Source organism: Camponotus floridanus, unplaced genomic scaffold (assembly GCF_003227725.1).
Source record: "Camponotus floridanus strain SB8 unplaced genomic scaffold, Cflo_v7.5 scaffold110, whole genome shotgun sequence".
Classification (NCBI taxonomy): domain Eukaryota; kingdom Metazoa; phylum Arthropoda; class Insecta; order Hymenoptera; family Formicidae; genus Camponotus; species Camponotus floridanus.
In genome coordinates this window covers 407,978-434,440 of record NW_020229227.1, presented here as the reverse complement: position 1 = coordinate 434,440, position 26,463 = coordinate 407,978, and the positions used below count along the sequence as shown (strand labels likewise).

The window sequence follows — 26,463 nt, the reverse complement described above, 5'->3', positions numbered from 1 at the left end:
TATATCTTTCAGAAGTGGAGCCCTCGCAGAGAGGCCCATTACATGCATGTACATTCCACGCATGTACATTTCATCCCGACCTTCGCTCAGAGTGAACTCTGTTTCGTCTTACTAAGTACCCGCTGCAAAAGGTTTCACTTCCAAAAGCTAAAATCATAGATATGCATCGATGCTATTGCCATAGATTCTGTCGTTCGTTAACCGAATGAGCGAGACACGCCTAGCCTCCTCCCTTATACATCCCTATTTTTGAATACCTCGAGGATGGAAATTTTTATAATTTAATGCATTATCGTATAATAATTTGTAATATATATTTTTAATATCACAACACGTTGAAGAGAGATCGAAAGATGATTTGAAACGGTCGTTTTTTGTTAATGTAATCATTTTTATTTTAAAATATACTAGTAATTAGAAAGAAGGAAATATGTTTTTTCCTGTCTTTTACATAATTACCGCGCTATGGCTCTAATTTGCCATTTTCGATTTAATTTTTAATTATTATATATTAAATTCTTCAACTGTACATAGTTCTAAAGAATATGGAAGACATACTATATTATACGCGCTTCCAAAAAATTTTCTAGTATAAAAATTTTGCAATATTCAGAGACACAGAATTGTATTAAAGATAAAGATCAAATATTATTAGAACACCATATAAAAATGAGAATATATAAATGAGAATACGGAAATTATTCTATCTCCGCCATTCAAAATTATACATATCCCAAATGATGACTATTATGTTATGGCTTTATTAGAATAAACGAAAAGAAAATTCAAATTCAAACAAAAAATTAATTAATTAGTCTGTCTAAATTAGTCTGGACCATCTTGCTACTCTTCGATCTCTCGCCCTACTTTCTTTACTTTCTGTTAAAGACAAGATTGATTAACTAACTTTAACACCGTATGAAAACGGAGAAAACTCAGATAAAAAAATAACTCAGAATTTTTTAATTTGGATTATATCTGATGATGTGCTCCATATACGTTTTTTTCAATTATATCTCGTATATAAGATGTCTGATAATAACTGTATCATTTTTTGTAGATAGTTAGTTAAATGAATAGAAAAGTTCTGTTCTGTTTTGCGATTTTCAAAATAATTAATAAAAAATTAATTAAAGAAGATTTGCACGAGCAAATAATGCTTAACTCTATTAACGTAGCAAAGAGAAATAATCTGCTGTCATAGTTAGACTAAGCATATGACGAAACATTGAGAGCAGTATTCTACAAATGAGAATAATTACATATGAGTTTTGTGTAATATTGAATTTTCATGTCTTAGTGACTATATAATAACGAGTTGTCTCTATTCGGTCGAATTGGTCGATCCTTTTTAGTTAATTTCTCATTAATTATTGCAAAAATTGCAAAATAATAAAGAACTTTTATATTCAGTTTAATGCAAAATAATAAAGAACTTTTATATTCAGTTTAATGTGTTTTACTTGCATACGAGAGATAATATAGTTATTATCGGATACCTTGTATATATTTATGCAGAGTGTCCCATTTTAATTTCCATACCGCAATAATTCAAAATCATAACGTTTTGATAGAAAAATATTTCAAATAGAAGTTATAAAGTTTCGAAAAGGTCATTAGATAAATTATCTATATCTTATCTATTATGTTTTATATATATATGTTGGACACATGAAAATGTGTCCACATCGTTCAGTTGCACACCGTTTGCTTGGATATGTTACAAAGGCGAACGGTTTGTTTTATTTTATGAAGGTACTTAATGTATCGTCATAAAAAAACACTTAAATATTTACAATCATGAAACGCAATAAGATAACTGATTACATTTTTTCAAGTAAACCGTTCGCCTCTATAACATATCTGAGCAAACGATGCAACTGAACGGTGTCCAAATGAATTTTCCTCTGTGTTCAAAAACTACTGTGTCCAAATGCACTGTGTTCAATTGAACCATGTCCAAGTAAAAGCCTAAAATGAAGTACAAGAAGTATCATATTATGTATATAAAGGAAATGATACGTATAAATGATGACATCTCAGTTGAAAATAAAAAAGTGCTATACACTTTTGGAAATCTGTTATTTTGGAATCTGTTATTTCATGCTTATTATATTTATATTATTTATATCATTTAAATAAATATTGCTTTTATTCTTTAAGTATCAAGGATGTATCGTATTTCGTATTTTTTTTTAAATTTCCTCGTTCGTCGTGATAAGCTTGTTCAGTAAAAAGACGAAAATTTTATGTAATGTGTAAATGATGTCTATGTTTTTTTTTGCAAAAGTTATAAGTACCAAGAAATTTCTTTAATACTCTAAAAAAGTAAAAATTTGATATAATTGCGATTTTACAAAAGCATAAAAGTAAAATCCTAAGAGAAATATAAATTAAATTAATAGAATCGTAAGAGAAATATAAATATAAATTAATAGACATATTAATAGACATATTTAAAATATCAATAAATATTTACAAAAGCACATGTATCGATTAATAATTAATAATTAATAATACACCATTAAACAATGTCTCGTATTAAGCTAACGCACGCAAAACAACAACTTTTATATTATTGCTCCAATAGGTTGCTTCAGATATATTCATATTTGATTTTTATGTATCTTGACGTATAATATTTATTATACAGGATGTCCTATTTTAAATAATATGCTCAAATATCTCCGAAACGGTGCGTTAAATAAAAAAATGTTTCAAACAAAAGTTGTAAAGACTTGAAGGGGCCCTTTGATCCAGGGGCCATCATCCGATGATGGCAATAATTTTATCTTGGAGAGGTCATGGTTCATTTGAAGGTTACATGAAAGATCACTGTCAATATCTTAAATGAAACTCTTTTTTTATTCTTGTAGCTTTTCTCGAGGGCTTTCCAAAACACTGTAATAAAATATTTTTCCCTCAAATACTTTTTGAGTTATAAGGCTTAAAATCATTTCTTAATTTTACATAAACCGTAAAATATCTAGAAAAATATTCATTTTTCGATTATCTTACCTTAATACTTTTATGTACAAAATAATAAGAGGAATCAATTGGTGTAAAGAAAATACATAGTTATTTTAAAAAAAATATACAGGGTGACCCATTTTAACTTAGGCAGCCAAATAACTCGAAAAATAAGCACACTACGAAAAAATAGTTAGAATCAAAATTTCGTCATTTCGAGAGGGACGTACAATGACGTTAAAATCAGCCCCTCCACCCCTCCCCCTGGGCGGTGAGAGCAAGTTTGAAATCTTAAATAGAACCCCCTATTTTTCATTGCATATTCTTGTAGCTTATCTCGAGAGCTTTCCAAAACACTATAATTAAGTACCTTTTTATTAAGTACTTTTTGAGTTATAAGGCTTGAAATAATTTCTTAATTTTACATAAACCATAAAATATCTAGTAAACCATTCATTTTTCGATTATCTTACCTTCATACTTTTATGTACAAAATAATGAGAGGAATCAATTGGTGTAAAGAAAACATACAGTTGTTTTTAAGAAAAAATATGGAATTGTTAATTGCAAATTACATATTTTTTCTTAGAAACAACTATGTGTTTTCTTTACACCAATTGATTCCTCTCATTATTTTGTACATAAAAGTATGAAGGTAAGATAATCGAAAAATGAATGGTTTACTAGATATTTTATGGTTTATGTAAAATTAAGAAATTATTTCAAGCCTTATAACTCAAAAAGTACTTAATAAAAAGGTACTTAATTATAGTGTTTTGGAAAGCTCTCGAGATAAGCTACAAGAATATGCAATGAAAAATAGGGGGTTCCATTTAAGATTTCAAACTTGCCCCCCCTCACCGCCCAGGGGGAGGAGTGGGGGGACTGATTTTAACGTCATTGTACGTCCCCCTCGAAATGACGAAATTTTGATTCTAACCATTTTTTCGTAGTGTGCTTATTTTTCGAGTTATTTGGCTGCCTAAGTTAAAATGGGTCACCCTGTATATATATAATTGTTAATTGCAAATTACATATTTTTTCTTCGAAACAACTATGTGTTTTTTTTACATGCATTGATTTCTCTCATTATTTTGTACATAAAAGTATTAAGGTAAGATGATCGAAAAATGAATATTTTTCTAGATATTTTACGATTTATGTAAAAAATCCTCAAAAACTTACCTTTTTAAAAAAAGGTAAAAAAGGGCGCCAAGTTCATGCACTAATTGTATTCAACTTTCATATTGTCTACAAAAGTAGTGATATAAAAAAATTGCGTCAATTAAGAATAAAAATTTGTACAAGAGAAATAGGAGTACAAGGAAGAAAACTTGTACAAGTTAAATAGAAATATCTTAATTAAAAACATTGTTATACAAAATAGTTGTTTTAATTTTCAAAAATAATAATATTAAAAAATTAAAAATTAATTTAAAAATTAAAAACTGAAAATTAATATAAAACAAGAAATTAAAAAAAATGTTAATTAATAAAACTTGGCGCTGCCAATTTTATTAATATATTGTTCAGCTTAAAAGTCTAAATTTCCAAATGTAAATCAATATAAATTAATTAAATAAATTAGGTCATTAAATTTAAATGTTAGATTAATAATTGGAATTTGTTCCAATTATGTTTTAGATTTCCATATTATATAAAGTTGATAAAATAGAAAAAACGTAAGAATAAATCTCATATAAATTTCTAAAGTAAAAAGTATAATTTGTGAAAATAATGTAAGAATTATATTAATTAAATTATTAATTGAAGATCCAGACAATTAATCTTAAGAGAAGAGATTGAAGATCTTAAGAGAATTACTAATAAATGTCCAGCAATTACATTTGCTGTTAAATATATATTTAATTGGAATATATGCCAATTTTATTGGCAGCGCCAAGTTTTTTTTAATTAAATTTTTTTTTACTTTCTTGTTTTATATTAATTTTCAGTTTTCAATTTTTAAATAAATTTTTAATTTTTTAATATTATTATTTTTGAAAATTAAAATATTTTGTATAACAATGTTTTCAATTAAAATATTTCTATTTAACTTGTACTAGGAGAAGAGTTTCTATTTAACTTGTACAAGTTTTCTTCCTTGTACTTCTATTTCTCTTGTACAAATTTTTATTCTTAGTTGGCGCAATTTTTTTATATCATTACTTTTGTAGACAATATGAAAGTTGAATACAACTAGTGCATGAACTTGACGCCCTTTTTTTACCTTTTTTTAAAAAGGTAAGTTTTTGAGGATTATATCACTTCTTTTTTTAGTCTAATTTGCTAAGAGATATTATATTAAAAAAAGTATTCTATTCTATTCTATTAATTTATTGTCTATCCCCTCAGGGTTTACAAGGCGCTTTTGCAGGGAGCGTTCCCCGAACCCTTTACATCATAATCCCTCCAAATTTTCCCGACCTGGCCATTTTGCGACCCTTACATTCTAGAACCCTCTCCCTCCCCACGAACTCTTACCTCCTTTTCACATAAACCCTCCCCCCTATGTCCCCTCCTTTCTCTCTCTCTCTCTCTCTGTCCCCCTTTCCTCAGTCCTGCTTTCTCCCGTTCTTCCTCTTTCCTTTCTCTTCCTTCCCACTACACCTCCGTTCCTTCCTCCTTCCTGTCCTTCTCAGGGCCCTTTCTGCATCTTCCTCCTCCTTCCTCTGTCATCAGGTGCTCTTTCCTTTACAACTCTTTCCTGTAACATACTTAACATATTCTTTTACCCCTCCTCCTCTCTCTTCTACCCTTCTCTCCCCCCCTCTCCTCCTAGCCCTCTTCCCCCTCTATCCTCCATCATCTACTCTTTCCGCTCTCCCCCCTTTCCTAACTCTCATCGCTTTCTCTCTCCGTTTCCGTCTCCACCTCATCCTCCTTCCACTCATTCCTTTCCGTGTCCCGTCCCCATGCTTTTCCCCCCACTCATATTCTCCTATTCGTCACCACGACCACCCTCCCTTTAGCCCTCTCTGCCCTCACCCTTTCCACTAATTTCCACCTAACCTTCCTTTCCTCCATCGTTAGGTCTTCATCTATCCCTACTCTCCAATTCCTCCTTATCTCCCATCCCTTCTCCAATAACTCCTTCCTGTCCTTCCGTTTCCCCATCTTCGCTATTAAAATCATCCCCGCTGTCCCCCTTCTCTCTATCATCTCATTCATTTCAACCCTTCTTCCTAACTCTTCCGTCACAATCCCCTCTCCCTCACTCTCCTTCTCTCTTCCGAATTTCCCCCCTCTATTCCTCTCCACACCACGTTCATTCTTCTTTCTCTCCTCATCATCCACTCCTCCCCCCTTTTCCTACCCCTCCTCTCTGACTCCTTCCTCTCCTTTTTTCTTCTCACTTTATCTCTTCTCTCTTCAAATTTCTTCCACATACCCTCTTCCTCTTGCTTCCTCTCCTCTCTTCTCGGCTCTTCTCTCTTCTCTTTTTCTCTTCCCTCACTGGCCCTTTTCCTCTTCCTTTTTTCCTCTTCTTCCTTCTTCACCAACTACCACCAATCTTCCTCCTCCTCTTCACTCCCCCTACTTCTCTCTCCCCGAGTTTCTCCCTCCTCCTCTTCTCTCTTGACCTTATTTTTCCCTACTGACCTCTCCGTACTCCCCCCCCTTCCTCTTCTTCTCTTCACCATCCGTCACTCTCCCCTTCCCCTCCTCGTCTTTTTCTCTTCCACCATCGTCCCCCTTTACCTTTTTTTCCTTCCTCTCTTGTTTGCCCCCTTCCTTCCCTCCCCTCTCTTCTGTCCTTCCTGAATTCGTCCACTCTTCCTTTCTTTCCGTGTTCTCCCCTCCGCCTTCCTTTCGTCCTCCCGTATTTTCTTTTCCTCTTCCGTTCTCCTCTCTTCATCCCTCCACTTCATCTCTCTTAATGCGACATCCTCTTCTCTCCTGGCCGCTTCTGTCCTCTCCTTCTGTCCCCCCTGCTCCCTCCTTTCCAATCCTTTCACTACTCTCTTCACAACTACTACCAGTTCCTCCACCGCGCTTCTTATTTCTCTTAGTTCCTCCACCATGCCTCCACTTTTCACCGATTTCGTCATCTTAATCACTCTTACTGCCAGCTCCACGTACCTCTTAACTCCGTCTTATCATTCTTGTCTGCTTATCGATATCTCGATCATTCTTACCTAGTGGCCGTCTTCTCACGCCATCTACCCTCTTTTCCAAAAAATTTCACTCCTCTATCGATCCATCGATCTTCTACTTCCCTAGTAGCCGTCTTCTCACGCCATCTACCCTCTTTTCTAAAAATTTCATTCCTCTATCGCTCTATCGCTCTTCTATTCCCACGTCCTCTCCATTTACTTCTTATCCTTCCTTACTACTATTGCACCGCTCTCTTTCTCTTGACTCCTTCCTCCTACCCTTCCTCCCCACTTTCTTCCTTACTCAGCACTTTCACCATAATTAGGATTGACCATGATAGGATTTTTTCACCATGATAGGATTTTTCGATTTATGAGGCTTAAAATAATATCTTAATTTTACATAAACTATAAAATATCTAGTAAAATATTTATTTTTCGATTATCTTACTTTAATACTTTTATGTACAAAATAATGAGAGGAATCAATTGGTGTAAAAAAAAACACATAATTGTTCCGAAGAAAAAATATGTAATTTGCAATTAACAATTACATATTTTTTCTTAAAAACAACTGTGTGTTTTCTTTACACCAATTGATTCCTCTCATTATTTTGTACATAAAAGTATTAAGGTAAAATAATAAAAAAATGAATATTTTACTAGATATTTTATGGTTTATGTAAAATTGAAAAATTATTTCAAGCCTCATAACTCGAAAAGTACTCAATGAAAAAATACTTTATTATAGTGTTTTGGAAAGCTCTCGACATAAGCTATAAGAATATGCAATAAAAATAGGTGATTCCATTAAAGGTGTCTTTGACCTGACCTTAACGATGCCATCCAAGGTCAAACCATCTTATGTTCCCCTCAAAACCATACAATTTTTGTCGAAAACGTTTTTTTCTAAAATGCTTAGTTTTTGAAAGAAAAGGGGTGTACGGGTGGTCTAGGACACCCTGTATACTATATATATATATATATATATATATATATATATATATATATAATTATTATATTATATATATTTATATTTGGCTTGTAAAATAGATATATTTATTTACCTTGCTCCAATTATCATATCACCTTACTGGCTCTTGCCAATTTTTAATTAATAATTTAATTACTTATTATTTATTAATTAATTTTTTAATTAATAATTTAATTACTTATTATTTAACTTGCACTTTATTATTTAGCACTACTCAAAATGCGGTTAATGATACACGTCACTAATGACGTGACACATATGACACATGCCATTAATATCGCAAAGCATCGCTAGCGCAACCTTCTCGCAACCGTCGAGAATAGGAAATGTGTGTTTTCTCTTTCTATGTGTTGTGTACATGTGATGACCATGATGACCATGATAAGGACATTTCCTAATTGAAAATTTTCATATTTCGACTTTACGTTATGATATCTCCGTTTATAGATCACGCAGCGCAAAAATAAAGATACTTTCTTTATACAATTCAAATCCGCTCTATCGATTAAGGCTAGTAAGAATTCGATCCGTTCAGCCGTTATTGAAATCCGGTAATCTGAGTTACTCTCAGTCTAGTCCGCCTCGCGTATAGATAAACGGAGTAGCACGCGTTACTTTGCATGAACTTGGCGCGAGACACTACTGTGTCTCTTGATTAAGAAATGATTTCAAGCCTTATAACTCGAAAAGTACACGAGGGAAAAATATTTTATTATACAGGGTGGCCGCGAAAAGTACACGAGGGAAAAATATTTTATTATACAAGGTGGCCCCGAACGTTCCAGCCAGACTTTGGGATCTTATAGGAAATTTAATTCTGAACAAAAAATTTCCTATAAACATGGGTCGAAAAATTTTTCCTTAAGAAATTATCGCTCAAAAACCTCTGATGAAGGAAGAGCAAAAGGTGAAAAGAAAATGAAACTAATAAAAGTTAGTTAAAAAAAAAATTATTTTATTTTCATAAAAGAAAAAGATTTTTATTTTTCATTTTTATCGTTTTTTCCAAGAAATTTATTTAGTTTCATTTTCTTTTCATCTTTTGCTCTTCCTTCATCAGAGGTTTTTGAGGTTTTGATAAATTCTTAAGAAAGCATTTTTCGACCCATGTTTATAGGAAATTTTTTGTTCAGATTTAAATTTCCTATAAGATTTCAAAGTTTGGCTGGAACGTTCGGGATCACCCTGTAGTGTTTTGGAAAGCCTTCGAGCTACAAGAATATGCAATGAAAAATAGAAGGTTCTATTTAAGAAATTGACGGTGACCTTCACGTGTCCTTCAAATGACTCTCCAAGATCAAATCATTGCCATTATCTGATGGCCTCCTTCAAGCCATACAACTTTTGCTTGAAACATTTTGTTATTTAACGCACCGTTTCGGAGATATTTGGGCGTATTATTTAAACTGGGACACCCTGTATATTTAAATGTTATGTTTAGATTTATAAATGTCTAGTACGATAAAAACTTTCAATAATTACATAAAATATCTTTCAAATGTATCTGTTAATTATCTTCTATTATAGAAATATAGAATGTATTGCGCGAAGTATGCATGGACAAACACAAATAGCATATTTACAGAGAGATTTATAATTAATTCTGGAAAATAATTTTTCGAAACATAACTTAATCATATATGGTTGAAATCATAAAAAATAATCTTTCACTTGATGATAAAGAAATTTCAGAATTGGAAAAAAAATGTTTAGTGGTGGGGAATTTTGAAAAATTAAAAAATAAAATTTTTTTTGTCTTTGTAAAGTACTCTTGAAACTATTTAACTTTTAATTTGAAAAATGTTTTCTATCTCTTATAGTTGCGGAGATATTTGTCTCTAAAGAAAAAAATCGGTTTTTTTCAAAAGGGTGTTTTACCTCTTAGACATGCGTATGGACATATATAAAAAAATATATGTCCCTTATTTTTTTCTATAAAACAACTTAAAAGTTCATCAAAATCGGAGAGAGACACTTTCGTGCATCTCTTTGTGTAGTGGATATTCTGCTGTTGGTGAACAGGAACTACAGATGTGCTTCACGTCTTTAAATCTCCCGATCTTGCTTTAATTGATCGGATCATTCCCCGATAGTTTTAATTGACTTGACTCTATATTGAGTCCAATAAGATCCAATAAAAAATCCGAAAAAAGTCTCGTAAGTAAAAAAAATGGAAAATGAAAATTAAAAAGTCTCGTAAGTAAAAAAAAATGGAAAATGAAGATTAAAAAAAAATCGAAGCCTATTTGGGCTCGAAATAGATCCAAAATTAGATCTACTATATCAGAAAGTTAAAGGCTTCAAGGCAAACCTGACACAAAAAAATTCGTGGCAATAAAAATTTTAATCCGAAAAATCGATTAAAGCCTTGTTGAGCTCCATAGGTCCCGGATTCAAAATGACTCAAATTATTAGATAGCTACCAAAAACGAAATACAAATTAAAATACAAATTTATTTGTCACATTCGTCATTTCTTTGATATCATAGTCAAAAATCATTCTATAATATATCAACATTATGTAATATATTAAATAAGTAGCGCTGTTTTAGGTTGGAGGAGGTTTAGCGAAAAATGACTAGAAATAAAACTTTACTTTTTCATGTAGAACAAATCCGTATAAAACGACTTCCGTAATAAAAGAAATAGGAATTTCCATTTAAAAAAATCGACTTGAATCTTATGGGATTTGGGCTGAAAATAGGCGCTGTACTGAAAATTTAGATGATTTATCGAATGATTTTTTTGAAATCTTAAAACTTTTATTTGAAATATTTTTTATCAAAACGTCATGTTTTTGAGTTGATATAAAAGTTAAAGTAAAATAGGACTCTATGCAGATCCTTGAGAACTTTTTAAAGATTCCTAATTCTTTATATATATTTATGTATATTTTATATGTGCATAACAAAGAAAAAAACATACCGTAAATATTCCGTCATCGTCCACAGTAACTGTAGGCCGTACAGGATTTGGAGATTTTTCCGATTTTTCTTGGTTAGAATTATTACTCTGTTCTGACTCTTCATCAGATTCTTTCTTCTTTTTTTTCTTTTGTTGTCTTTTGGTGTCATCATTAACAGTTGTTACTTTTCTCCCAGTTAATGTTATAGCGCGCCAGAGTAATTTTTCCAGGTCCAATGCAAATAGATCATTATAAAATATTCCACATAAACTTTCTTCATCATTATCACTATCGTCATTATCGAAAACACCACCAAATATGAAAGCCTGATTCGCATATTGAAGTAATGCAACAGAAACGCCACATCTTGGAGTCACTTGAATCCCGGTTTGTTTCACGCAAACCCACTTGTACTTGGTTAAATCATTTTTATCCATTGGAGTCAGGAGAAACATATCGGCATGAATGCAACCCCGGTCTATTTCTTTTTTTATCTTTTCTTTACTATAGCCGCCGTATACAACAAGCTTACTATCGGCAGTCGGCAGTAATATACAGCCGGATCGAGGAGCAGGTGCAATACCTTAAAAAATTATTTCAGCATATAAAAATTCAATATATAAAAAATTATATGCACACACACGTATATACAGGGTGTCCGATTCGTGAGGGACCAAACGAAAAGTGATGATAGATTGGGTTAAACTAAGAAGAATAATCCTCTACCATTTTGCAAAATTCGCAATAATTATTAAGTAATAAGCAAAAATGTACATACATATACATACATGCATACATATATATGATGATAGATTGGGTCAAACTAAGAAGAATAGTCCTCTATCATTTTGCAAAATTCGCAATAATTATTAAGTAATAAGCAAAAATGTCCCGGCGCATGAGAAGCGGTAGACCGCTTTTTGCTTATTACTTAATAATTATTGCGAATTTTGCAAAATGATAGAGGACTATTCTTCTTAGTTTGACCCAATTTATCATCACTTTTCGTTTGGTCCCTCACGAATCGGACACTCTGTATATACACGCACACACATATATTTGTGTGTGTGTGAGAGAGCAGAGAATAATGAGCAGTGAGCAAAGCAATGACCACTGAGCAATGAGCAATGAATAACAAGTAATGAGTAGTAAACAGTGAACGGCGGAAAATCATCTCCACAATATAAATTTACAATTCTACAAAAAAACAACTGATGATTTTAAGATATTTTGTATATAGAAAACACGAGCGTTAAATTTATGTAAGATATTCTTTTTTAAAACAAAATTATTGATTATAAAACATTATAATGATATAATTTTTATTATTTATATTATTGTTGGATAAAACCGTATTTTGTTTTTATCGATGCTCGCGCGCTTCACGCAATATTTTCTAAAAAGGAAGTCAACGACAGCGCATGCGTCCGCGCGTGTTATTGTCTTCTCTCGTTTTTAGTCGAATCGAGTCGGTCGTACTGAAACATGCTTTTCCATTTTTAGTTTTTTTGTCCAGTGCATCATTATACAGTTTATTTTGTTATTTAAGTACGATCGAAATATAAGATTAATTGTCATACAGCACATGCTCGGTTTATTCAGTATTCCCGAAACTACCCGTTCCTGCTATCTGCTCAACAATTATATTATTTATTCAGTGAACAAGTGAGCACAGTGAACAGTGAACAAATGTGTAATGAATAAGTAAATAGTGAATAGTGAACAAGCCGTTTTATAATTTCACTTTTTTAAAATCGTTTATAGATCGTAATTTATTTAATTTTTCTATTTAGTCCCCCTCTTCCCACATGTATATAAAATTTCATCAAAATCAGAATTTTCCATTTTGCGAAGTTCCTTTGTTAATTCACAAAGAACTAAAATAAGACGATTAAACGCAACAAACTATGACATTAAATCAAAACAAATATTTAGATATTCATATATACGGTGTTTGACAATTAATGATCAATACTCATATACAAATAGAAATCTTTAAACTGAACAGAACAACAAAAATAAGTTTTATTATATCCTTATAACTTTATTAATTATATGATACGTTGTTTTCATTCTAAAAGAGAATGATAAGGAGACTCGCGCGAATCTCGCATTCGCATAGAAAATCAAAATCCCAGTAGAATCGTACAATGGATATAATTTTGCTTCAAAACAGAAAGAAAGGGAAAAGTGTGTAGTGGACCTCATTTTGTATGGAAAGGACCCCATACATTTTATATGAAAAAAGTGACTTCGATCAACTTGGCTGAAATTAAAATATGTTATAGTTTAGGTGGTGCTGAAATTGAAAAAAATTTTGTTTTCAAGTATTTATATATTAATTTAATCTATATATTTAAAAACAGGCATTTTTTAAACTTCAATACTATCCACTTTAAATCATCGTATCATCTTATCATCATCGTATTTTTTATACTTTTGATTTTCAGACTTTTTGCCCGAGGAAACTTTCGATCGGTACCATCTACATCAAACTACATTTTTCAATTTCAGCCAATTTGGCCGAAGCTACATTTTTCATATAAAATGTGCGGGAATGTGCATGTCCTTTGGAAACCTATATAAAACACTGCTTTTAGTGTAAAACAAGTCTATTATTGTGTAATTCTATAGTAGTAATAGTAGTAGTAGTAGTAAAGAAAACGAGTGGGGCTAGGTCAGTCCCTAATGTCACCTAGATCTAAAAGTTCTTTTGTAACTCTCGTGATTGTCTGAGGTTATAAGTGGCGATCCATCTTATTCGTTACAAGAAGGTTGTGTAGGTCGCGCACCCTCACGTTTTGTAATTCACAGGAAACATATGACCCCAGAGTATATCTCCTAAGAGTAAGGACAGGACAGTAGCACAGAATGTAAAGGAGGTAGTGCACTTGGACACAGTACAATTAGACACGTTCCAAATAGACACATTACAAATGGACACAAACTTTGCATGGTTCAATTGGGTACTGTTCAGTTGCACCGTTTAATTTCACACTGTTCATTTGGACACAGAAATATACGCACTGTTTATATGCACATCGTTTGTTTGCATACCGTTCAATTGCGCATTGTTTTTTTGCACACCGTTCATTTGTACATAGAAAGATGCGCATCGTTTATTTGCGTACCGTTCCTTTGTACACCGTTCAGTTCCGCACTGTTCGTTTACACACCGTTCACTTAGATATGTTACAGAGGCAAACGGTTTACTTGAAAAAATATCAGCTATCCTATTGTGTTTTATAATTGTAAATATTTATTGTGTTTTATAATTTGTAAATATTTAAATGTTTGTGAGTGCAGACAGGAAGGGGCATGCTCCGTTCTTCCCCCGTCTTTCATAAAGTTTTAACTATAAAAGCAAATATATACGAGGGTAGTTCGAAAAGTTCTCGGCCTGGCAAAGAAAACACATGATTTCCAGCAAAAATCTTTTTTATTTTTCAACATAGTCCCCTTTCAACTCAATACATTTAGACCAACGATGTTCTAATTTTTTTATACCCTCAGTATAATACGATTTGCTTAAGCCTCCAAAATAAGCATCCGTCTCAGCGATGACCTCCGCATTTGACGTGAATTTTTTTCCAGCAAGCCATTTTTTCATATTCGGAAACAAAAAGAAGTCACTGGGAGCTAAATCTGGCGAGTACGGTGCGTGTGGTAACAATTCGAAACGCAATTCATGGAGCTTTGCAACTGCAATTGAAGACGTGTGAGCGGGTGCATTGTCGTGATGGAAAAGCACTTTTTTCTTTGCCAAATGAGGACGTTTGGTTTTAATAGCATCGTTCAATTGCTCCAGCAATGCTGCATAATATTCCCCATTGATGGTTTTGCCTTTTTCTAGATAATCTATGAACACCACACCTTGCGAATCCCAAAAAACAGTCGCCATGACTTTTCCGGCTGATGGAACTGTTTTTGCCTTCTTTGGAGCACTTCCACCCGCTTCCACCCATTGTTTCGATTGTTGTTTCGTCTCTGGCGTGTAATGGTGAATCCATGTTTCATCGACAGTGATAAATCGTCGCAAAAATTCGGTTGAATTGCGTTTAAACAAGTCCAAGCACTCTTGAGAAATGTTCGTTCGAATGCGTTTCTGATCGACCGTTAACAAACGCGGCACCCATCGCGCTGAGAGCTTTCTCATATGCAAATGTTCATGTAAGATATTGTGAACACGATCTATTGAGATGTTTGCAATGTTAGAAAGCTCACGCACTTTTACTCGTCGATCATTTAACACGCTATCGTGGATTTTTTGAATGATTTCCTCATTCGTGGCGGTTTTCGGGCGACCCGAACGTTCATCGTCAAAGATGGATGAACGGCCACGTTTAAATTCAGCAGCCCATTTCTTCACTGTTGAAAATGATGGAGAAGAGTCTCCCAAAGTGGAATCCAGCTCGTTTTTTATTTCTGTTGCCGTTAATCCTTTTAAAACGAAATATTTTATGACTGCGCGATATTCAATTTTATCCATTTTTGGAGAAGTATCAAATCTTGTCTGTTTTACTCGAGCACAGTAAACAAACTAGCGAACGAATCTGTCTGAAACTGTGCGGTACGCCCTCTGAGGGATTAAACTTGAGAAAAATCATAGCCATTTGATATTCTTAGCGACATTTCTATATTAGGCCGAGAACTTTTCGAACTACCCTCGTATACTAAATATATACTAAAAATACCGACAAGAGTAGAAACAAAATTTTTACGCAAGATAGGACGCTTTTGTTTGCGATTTATAATACACTCTCCCTGTAGGGGCCTCGCATCTTTTCAGTATCTATCATTTTTAGTATAAAGTAGACTCATCAAGTAGTTAGTAAGGCGAAGATTTATGTAATAAAATTCTAAAAAATAAATTATGCAACAAAAATCCTCTCATACCTCTCTAAATAAACAATGTGTATATTTCTGTGTCCAAATGAACCGTGTGCAAAGTTTTGTGTCCATTTGTAATATGTCCATTTGCAACGTGTCTAATTGTACTGTGTCCAAGTGAAGGCCAGTGAAGGCCAATGTGAATACTATCCTTTTTTTCTTTGCCACATAGACAACAGCCTTTCCGCTCGGCCAGGCCAATAAACTAATGGAAACTTTAAGCTTCTTTCTGCTCATTATTGCAACGGGCGCCCCGCATAAGCATCCGTTTGACGGTGAATTGCGCCACCCTTGCCTGCCTCTTGTATCCGACCCATCATAAGTTAATTACTTTCTTTAATAATTCAAAAAACTAAGCGTCGGATAAAATTTTGCCAAAGGAAAAATTGCCTTAGAACTAATTGCCTTGACTAAAGAATATATCATTTTACGAACAATAGGGTTATTTTGAATCATCCTGTATATCAAGATTATTGATATTTGTAGGGATTGATCATATTTTAGACGAATATTATTACCAATAATAATAATATTAACAACAACAACAACAACAACAACAACAATAATAATAATACTTGTTTGTTTATTTACCAGTAGGCTCGACTTTCTGCCACATATAACTCTCCAAATCGAAAATGTGCACATCATTAAAATATTTATAATCGTGCCGCAGATTATCATAGAATCCACCAAATACTATCAGTTGCTTCTTTAGGTGTACCATCCTATGTCCACTTCTGGCTGACGGACCGTTTGCAGATCTATAATCATCAATATATACAGAGTAATCTATTTTAATCGATATAATTTAATAATTCGAAAATAATTTTTGTAAAAAATATTTTAAACAAAAAAACATTTCGAAAAGGACATAAACTGCTTAAATTCTTAATAAAGAATCCCGCATAAATCATAGAAAAACGTTATTTCAGTAAAATTGTCTAAAAATTGAATATTTTAATTTATGATTTCCTCAGGAAAAGTCTCAATAGATATCACCTTAAAAAATGAACAAATTTTTTTGTTACTGTTAAAAGTGAAAGAAGGAATAATCTCCTTCACATAGACACTTTCTCTACGAGAAGTGATGCATTCAAACAATGCGCTTCTTTACGAGAAGCGTTCCACTAAGATGGTGCTTCTTTACGAGAAGTCTTTTCTTGAGATGGCGCTTCTCTACGAGAAGCGTCGCTCCCGATCTCGCGTACAGGTATAGAGCAGCGCGGCGATCGCGCCCCGTTCCCGGGGGCGAGCTCGGGTTTTTCCGTTTTTCGTGTTTAATCTTCCCTGGACGACGTTCGCGTAACGACGGTCTGTGACGATACATGCGACTTGGATTGAACTTCGAGTGCGATCATCCTGGAAGCTGAGTGGAATCATCCTGCAATCTGAGTTCAATCATTCGGCAAGCTGAGCTCAAAGGGAAGCTGACCTTCTAAATATTGATGGTGAATCCGGAATCAGAACTATTCCAGCTCGAAACAAAGGATCCGCCATCTTGATACTGGAATCCTCTACGAGGATCCAGGTTTTCAGCTTCATACTGAGGTTCAGATCGGGATAACGGGAGAGCTGGTCATTTCGTCTGAGGATCTTGTTGGTTTTTTTTTCTTTCGTCTGGAAAGAATTGATCTACGATCAATTCTTCCGGACAGATCTTATGACACGTTGCACCGGCCCCCTACCCCCGTTCCTTTCTTTTCTTTGTATACAACCACACACACCCTTTTATAAGCCTCTAAATATGATACTCTAAATTTTATTCAATATCAGAAAATTATTCTTAATCTTATCGACGTGAATTCAGTTTAATATTCGTTACTAACTTAATTATTACGTTAATTCCTCTATATTAATTATACTCAGAAGTGTTATTTAGTTGTTATTAATTAATAGATTATATCGCTTATGTTGTGTGAATTAAAAGTTCTCATTTTTTCTATTTTTTGCAGTGAGCATTTATTTCGTCTCTCGCTCTCTCCTTCTCTCTCTCTCTCTCTTTCAATCCTCTGCGTGTATACTTAAAACAAAACATTTTTTGGTCCTTCGAGCCGGATCACGGCAAGCAGTTGGAGAGCAGAATGAGAGTCGATCATATCGAGAGACGTATCGAACAACAGATCATTCTTAAGGAATTGATTGACAATGCCTACGGCAATTTTGCAAAGGTTGGATACTCCAACGTCACTTCTTACCGAGTACAAGCACGACTCGCTTCTCTTAACGAGAACTGGTCAAAATTCTCTGTTATCCATGATGCCATCATACTGTCTATGACAAAATTAAGCTTAGAGGAACAATCATGTTTAAGAAATCTCTCTTACTTTTCAGAAAACTTATTCTCAAGTACGCATGAATGCTATCTCGAGGCAGTCGAAAAAATATCTTCATTACTTGATTCTGAAAATCAAGTTACAAGAACGCCATCGACTCCTTCGGAGTCTCAAACATCTGGCGTCCCTGTGTTCTTCCATCATGCAAGACTGCCTCGAATTGATATTCCTAAATTCAACGGATCTCCCGCTGATTGGTTGTCATTCAAGGATTTATTTAGCTCTCTCATTTTAGCAAATCCTACTCTAACCGCTGTCGAGAAATTACAATATTTAAAGACGAGTCTGATCGGATCTGCTTCTCATTTGTTGAAAAATACCACGCTTACGGCAGATAACTTCCAGAAAGCCTGGGATGCACTAATTTCTTTTTACGAAAACAAACGATTGTTAGTTAATGCAGCTCTTCATTCTTTAGTAACCCTCAAGCGAATGACGAAAGAATCTGCCAACGAAATGGAACAGTTATACACCGGCATTATGCAAATATATCGGACTCTGGAAACGTTACATCGACCTGTGGAGACTTGGGACGATTTTTTAGTCTTTCTCGCCGTACAGCGATTAGATTCAGAATCGGTCAAGGCATGGGAGCATCACCTAGGACCATCCAAGGATCCTCCAACATGGAAACAATTCAGCGAATTTCTGATAACTCGTTTGCTATCACTGCAAGCTTTCGAAAAATCCCGGACAGGTAAATCATCTCAGAGTGCCATCAAGTCTCATTTTCAGGGCAAGGCGAAAGAAGGTCAGTCCAGCAAAGCAAATTCCTGTGTAATCTGTTCTGACAATCATTATGTGCCAAAATGTCCTCAATACAGCTCGAAAACAATTCAACAACGAGTTGCAATCATCACAAAACATCGTTTATGCTATAATTGCTTAGGATCTCATAGAGTGTCTGCTTGTCGCATAACAACCCGCTGCCAAAAATGTGGGCAAAAACACCACACTACGATTCACCAACATAAAGGAACAACTTCTGATACGGGAATTAATCCTGATAATTCATCCGTTACAAACCCTAAATCCACCGAAGCTCATGTTTTGCATGCTGCAAAACAATCAAAACCATCGATGTCATCTATATTTTTGGCTACCGCCCAAGTTGACGTCATAGCACCGAACAACGAAACCTTAAGAGCAAGAGCTTTAATCGATCAAGGATCTGAGATTTCGTTGATTTCCGAACGCATTGCACAAGTCTTACGACTTCCAAGAACACGGTCATCTATCCCGTTAGTTGGAATAGGAGGAAAGAAATCCAACAAAACACGAGGAATCGTTTTCTTCAAATTCAGACCGCATTTCAATTCCAACTCAGAATTGTCAATGACCGCGCATATACTGCCAAAGCTGACTGACACTATTCCATCTATTCAGATTGAACAACGCAATTGGCATCATTTAGATGGACTCCAATTAGCGGATAAGGACTTCGCGTATCCAAACTCTATAGACCTAATACTAGGTGCAGATATCTACGGGCAAATCATTGAAAGCGGACTTGTAAAAGCGGACAAGAACTCTCCTATCGCACAAAGAACGAAACTGGGATAGATCATTTCAGGCGTAGCCGGATCACGTGCGAATCTCAATAAAATACAAGGATATCACGTCTCACTTAATCGAGAGCTTCACGATTTAATCGCTAGGTTCTGGGAGAGCGAAGAAGTCTCTACAACCTCCACATCATCTCTATCTAGAGAAGCTCAAGAGTGTGAACAGCATTTCCTCACTACCCACTCTCGGGATGCTGATGGAAGATATGTCGTTCAACTTCCTTTTAAGAAAACGACAAACAGCCTTGGTGATTCTCGATCAAAAGCTGGGCGAATTCTTAATAATCTGTCTAAGCGATTAAAGAACGAACCTGCCTATTCTTCTTCCTATTCAGCATTCATGAAGGAGTATGAAAGCCTGAATCACATGAAACGTGTTCCAGACGATGAGACAGAGCCTCCACTTTCGTTTTACCTACCACATCATGGAGTTGTACGAGAAGGCAGTCTCACCACGAAATTACGAGTTGTCTTCAACGGATCAAGTCGCAGTAGCACAGGTGTATCCTTAAACGACTTGTTACATACGGGAGCAAAATTACAACTGAACTTATTCGACGTTATTATTTGGTTTCGCCAATTTCGGTACGTGTTTTCTACTGACGTGGAAAAAATGTATCGTCAGATAAAGGTACATCCCACCGATTGGAACTTTCAACGTATTCTGTGGTTGGACGAGTCTCACCACACTGTTACGTATCAATTAACAACGGTTACGTATGGAATGGCCTGTACGCCATTTTTAGCTCTTCGAGTCCTGAATCAACTGGTCTCTGACGAAGGATCTAACTTTCCACTCGCTGTTCCAATTCTACAACGTGGAAGATATGTTGATGACCTTTTTGGAGGAAGTAACTCGATTCACCATGCGTGTGAGATTGTCAGGCAATTAGATCAGCTCTGTATGGCGGGCGGTTTTCCCCTGCAAAAATGGATAAGCAACAACTCGGAAATCTTTGATCCTATTCCTGTTGGAAGACGGGTTAACTCGCCATGTTTACAAATCGAAGATACGACTGCAATACAGGTACTCGGGCTGTGCTGGAAACCTGTTGCGGATAATTTTCAATTTACAATTAATTTATCATCATCTCCAGTAATGACAAAACGAAGCGTTCTCTCAACCATCGCGAGATTGTTTGACCCTCTCGGTTTGATATCACCAGTCATCATTCCAGCTAAGATATTTATTCAAGAATTATGGACTATGAAGATTGACTGGGATGATTCGTTGCCTCCGCACCTCTCTTCCAAATGGATCAAATTTATTGATCAACTTAAGACCACGTCAAATTTAACATTCCCGCGTTGGTTGAACACTCAGTCTAAACAACCAATCGAGATTCACGGATTTTGCGATGCCTCTCAACAAGCTGTCTCTGCAGTGATCTATATTCGAACCTCTAACGATCAAGGGGAGACAATTTCCAGTTTAGTATGCTCCAAGACAAAGGTTGCGCCTTTAAAAAGAATGACTGTTCCACGGCTGGAACTTACTGGAGCAGTACTTTTAACCAAATTAATGTCGCATGTTCTCCGAATTCTAGAACTTTCAACTTCTCCAGTATACATGTGGACCGACTCTGCCGTTGCATACACCTGGATAAACAATCATCCTTCTAGATGGAAAGACTTTGTTTACAACAGAGTCTGCTTCATCCAAGAGACGGTGCCACAAGCAACCTGGAAATTTGTTCCTGGCACTGAAAATCCAGCTGACTGTGCAACCCGAGGACTAACACCTTCGCAATTGTCTGAACACTTGATGTGGTGGACAGGACCTCAATGGTTATCGCAATCAACCTGGCCGAAATACTCTCAACTGCCATCTCATAAAGACAACCTCGAAGAGCGACCTACAAAATCCTACGTCATTACTAAGGCACAATCCATGGAACGTTGGAACCTCATTAATCGATATTCTAGCCTAACACGGTTGTTGCGCGTTACTTGTTGGTGCTTGCGAGCAATTCGTATATTTAAAAAACAATCAGAGAATTCAATAACAGGACCGATCACTATTCAAGAATTAGAAGGAGCGAAACTTCATTGGGTTAAGATCACCCAGCAATCATACTTTGAAGACGAACTTTCCAAGATATCGACAGGACAATCATTACCGAGATCCAATTCTCTTTTACGCCTAACACCCTTTCTCGATCCTAGTGGGTTATTGCGTGTTGGAGGTCGTCTTCAGTCGTCTCAATTATCTGAATCAGCAAAACACCCGCTCATCCTCCCCAAGAAATCTGCACTCACCTCTCTAATTATTGCTGACGCTCATCTAAAAACTCTCCATGGAGGAACTCAAGTTACCGTGACGTTTCTACGAAACGAATACTGGATTATTGGAGGACGAAGTCCGGTACGTTCCTTCATTCTTAAATGCGTACGCTGCTCTCGATACCGCCAAAACCGAGCACAGCAAATAATTGGTCAATTACCGTTCGAGAGAGTTACACCATCTCGACCATTTTTACATACCGGAGTTGATTATGCGGGGCCACTCCTACTCAAGAATTGGAAAGGAAAAAATTCCCGAAAATACAAGGCGTACATTGCTCTCTTTGTCTGCCAGGCTATTTCCGCAATTCATTTAGAATTAGTTACAGACTACTCAACTGAAGCCTTCATTGCAGCTTTTAAGCGCTTCACAGCTCGAAGGGGAATATGTGCCACTCTTCGAAGCGACTGCGGTACTAATTTCAAAGGAGCAGACTCGGAGCTTCAGAATCTCTTCTCGAAAAATTCAAAGGAATTAGGAGATTTAGCTACGCTGCTAAGTAACGATGGTACTCAGTGGCTCTTCAATCCTCCTGCCGCTCCTCATTTCGGAGGTCAATGGGAGGCAGGAGTTAAGTCTGTGAAATACCATTTGAAGAGAGTCGTCGGCGATAATCTCCTAACATATGAAGAAATGAATACACTTCTAACTCAAATAGAAGCAGTGCTAAACTCTAGGCCCCTCAGTTGTCTTTCTGACGATCCAGAGGATCTTCATGCATTAACTCCAGGACACTTTCTTACAGGAAGTTCTCTAACCACAATACCTGAACCGTCATTGTTATCAGTTAAAGGCTCTCGCCTTTCGCGGTGGCAACTCACCCGCCAAATGCTGGAAAGTTTTTGGACACGTTGGTCAAGGGAGTGCTTGCAACGGCACCTTGCCATTTATAAGTGGAATCGAATCAGTCCTTCCTTACAGGAAGGTTCGCTCGTTCTAATTACAGATAAACGATATCCTCCCTCTAAGTGGCCCTTAGGCCGAATTATTCAAACTCATCCAGGCAAGGATGGTCAGGTACGAGTGGTCTCTATTCGCACTCAATCTGCCATTGTAAAACGACCAGTTGTCAAAATCTGCCCCCTTCCTATTTCGGTTAACTCTATTTAATCCTTTCGTCGACACTAGTTGACGAAGGCGGGCGGAATGTTAAAAGTGAAAGAAGGAATAATCTCCTTCACATAGACACTTTCTCTACGAGAAGTGATGCATTCAAACAATGCGCTTCTTTACGAGAAGCGTTCCACTAAGATGGTGCTTCTTTACGAGAAGTCTTTTCTTGAGATGGCTTCTCTACGAGAAGCGTCGCTCCCGATCTCGCGTACAGGTATAGAGCGGCGCGGCGATCGCGCCCCGTTCCCGGGGGCGAGCTCGGGTTTTTCCGTTTTTCGTGTTTAATCTTCCCTGGACGACGTTCGCGTAACGACGGTCTGTGACGATACATGCGACTTGGATTGAACTTCGAGTGCGATCATCCTGGAAGCTGAGTAGAATCATCCTGCAATCTGAGTTCAATCATTCGGCAAGCTGAGCTCAAAGGGAAGCTGACCTTCTAAATATTGATGGTGAATCCGGAATCAGAACTATTCCAGCTCGAAACAAAGGATCCGCCATCTTGATACTGGAATCCTCTACGAGGATCCAGGTTTTCAGCTTCATACTGAGGCTCAGATCGGGATAACGGGAGAGCTGGTCTTTTCGTCTGAGGATCTTGTTGGTTTTTTTTTCTTTCGTCTGGAAAGAATTGATCTACGATCAATTCTTCCGGACAGATCTTATGACACGTTGCACCGGCCCCCTACCCCCGTTCCTTTCTTTTCTTTGTATACAACCACACACACCCTTTTATAAGCCTCTAAATATGATACTCTAAATTTTATTCAATATCAGAAAATTATTCTTAATCTTATCGACGTGAATTCAGTTTAATATTCGTTACTAACTTAATTATTACGTTAATTCCTCTATATTAATTATACTCAGAAGTGTTATTTAGTTGTTATTAATTAATAGATTATATCGCTTATGTTGTGTGAATTAAAAGTTCTCATTTTTTCTATTTTTTGCAGTGAGCATTTATTTCGTCTCTCGCTCTCTCCTTCTCTCTCTCTCTCTCTTTCAATCCTCTGCGTGTATACTTAAAACAAAACAGTTACAGACATTCAAAACGGATAATTAGATTCACGTACAACTGTGTCTGTGAAGCTGGCACGACAATCTACGAATTTTAAAAAAGTACTAAGAGTTCTGATGGCACTTTTCAGTTCTATAGTTCCTGATGAAAATTAAAAAGAGTTCCGCATTCCTTATATTAAAAAATCAAAATCGAAAAAATGTCGTGCTAACTTCGCGTATATAAGGTGAACTATAGCAGAAATTCTATCGGGAACTCTTGCTAAAAAAAAATAATATTCAACACGTCTTAATACTTTAGAGTGAAAGTGTCGTGCTGAGTTATTGTAAAAAATTATTTAAAAAATAGTAATCGGTTGGAATTCTGCATAAAAATATTTCTAAAAGATAGAACTTATATAGAACTGTCCAAAACTGCCGTTAAAACTACGGAAAATCATCAGCACGACACATTTTTACTAGGTGTCGTGCTAATCGAGGACATTAAAAATTCATAAAAAATTATTAATTATTGAAATATCGGTCTGAAATTGCATATATAGGCTGAACTATAGCAGAACTATAAAGAACTGTTATTAGAAATAATAGTTTTGAACGCGGTTTAGTACTTTAGAGGGAGAATGTCGTGCCGGATGAAAATCTTAAAAATTGTTTAAAAATTATTGATTATTGAAATATCGATCTGAAATTGCATATATAGGCTGAACTTGAACAGAACTATCGGGAACTCTTGCTAAAAATAATAATATTTAACGCGTTTTGATACTTTAGAGGGAAGAGTGTCGTGCTAGATTCGTCAAGTTAGCACGACATTTTTTCGATTTCGATTTTTTAATATAAAGAATGCGGAACTCTTTTTAATTTTTATCAGAAACTATAGAACTATGAAAAGTGCTATCAGAACTCTTAGTATTTTTTTTAAATTCGTAGATTGTCGTGCCAGCTTCACAGATACCGTACAACTCTTATTTAAAACATTTTTTCATTCGTCTACTTTCTGCGATGTTAATTGGGGTGAACAATTAAAAAATGGGATCCTGTACGCACGCACGCGCGCACGAACAAACAAACAAACAATACATACATACTGTGGCATCCCTGACGCTCGCCACCGAGCGCGATCGCGGGAAGCGCTGACCAGCGTAATGAAGTTGGCACAATCTCAATTATAATTAATGCCGCTGAAAGGCGCGACAGATTAAGATTATTTTCTCGCAATTTAAAAACATTGGAATGTATTTATAAAGATACGGGTAACGACTTTTTCACCTCTTGTAACCTCGCAGAAATTAGCTTCTAGCTATTCAGCGAAATTACCTTTTGTACTTTTTGAATACCCTCGCGATTTACCTTATCTTCGAGACCTTCCAGATCCTCGAGACCTCCGAGACCTTCCAGATCCTCGAGACCACCAAGACCTTCCAGATCCTCGAGATCTCCGAGACCTTCCAGATCCTCGAAATCTCCGAGACCTTCCAGAGCCTCGAGACCACCAAAACCTTCCAGATTCTCGATATCTCCGAGACCTTCCAGATCCTCGAGATCTCCGAGACCTTCCAGATCCTCGAGATCTCCGAGACCTTCCTGATCCCAGAGACCGACGAGATCTTCCAGATCTTCGAAATCATCAAGATCATCTTAGCATTACTAATGCCAACCGACCCTCGGAAAGTAATTCAATTTCTTCCTTGGAAACTGATTCCGATTGAACTTTTCGAGAGGAAATTTTCTTCTGTCCCGGCGACACCTCGTACCTCTCCACCAAGGACTCCTCGCTCATCAAATAAAAGATCAAGAGGAACCTAAACCGAATTCTATAATAGCTGAGGAGAAAAACTCGGGAAAGTAAAATACACTAAGAATTTGCCAAGAATAGCTTGGCGATCAAAGATTGTAGAAATCAAAGTGTAAATAAAATCCTATTTACAAAATAAAGTCCACACATACAAATATACCAACATGCATGCATATCAACATGTAATGTCGAATACATCTCCAGCGTAAATATAATTGTCCGTTCTGAACGTCTGTAACAAAAAATCTGTCCATTTTTGAAGGTTGTGTCCTTTTGATGAGGAGGTCATAAACTAAAACATATCCAACTTTTAGGTAATTTCACTGATATCATTTTTCCATAAGATTTGTACGAGGTTCTTTAATCAATAGCTTGGGTTTCAATTAGTCAAAAGTCTTTATTTTTGTTTTGTATATCTTATAAGTAAAAATATCGATAATGCAAAATCCAATCAAGCAAATTATCATTTTAGAAACGTTAGTGTCGTCGTTATAGTC

General features: G+C 35.7%; 1 protein-coding gene across 1 annotated transcript in view; it reads right to left on the bottom strand.

The window, feature by feature from the left end:
• LOC105250006 overlaps window positions 1-26,463 on the bottom strand; it is a 119,334-nt gene that overhangs the window by 45,855 nt on the left and 47,016 nt on the right. Inside the window, exons 4-5 of the mRNA XM_025414112.1 lie at window positions 16,448-16,617; window positions 10,987-11,549 (exon numbers count right to left, since the gene is read on the bottom strand). Of these exons, the coding sequence (XP_025269897.1) occupies window positions 10,987-11,549; window positions 16,448-16,617 (733 nt within the window). The remainder of the gene's footprint in view (window positions 1-10,986; window positions 11,550-16,447; window positions 16,618-26,463) is intronic.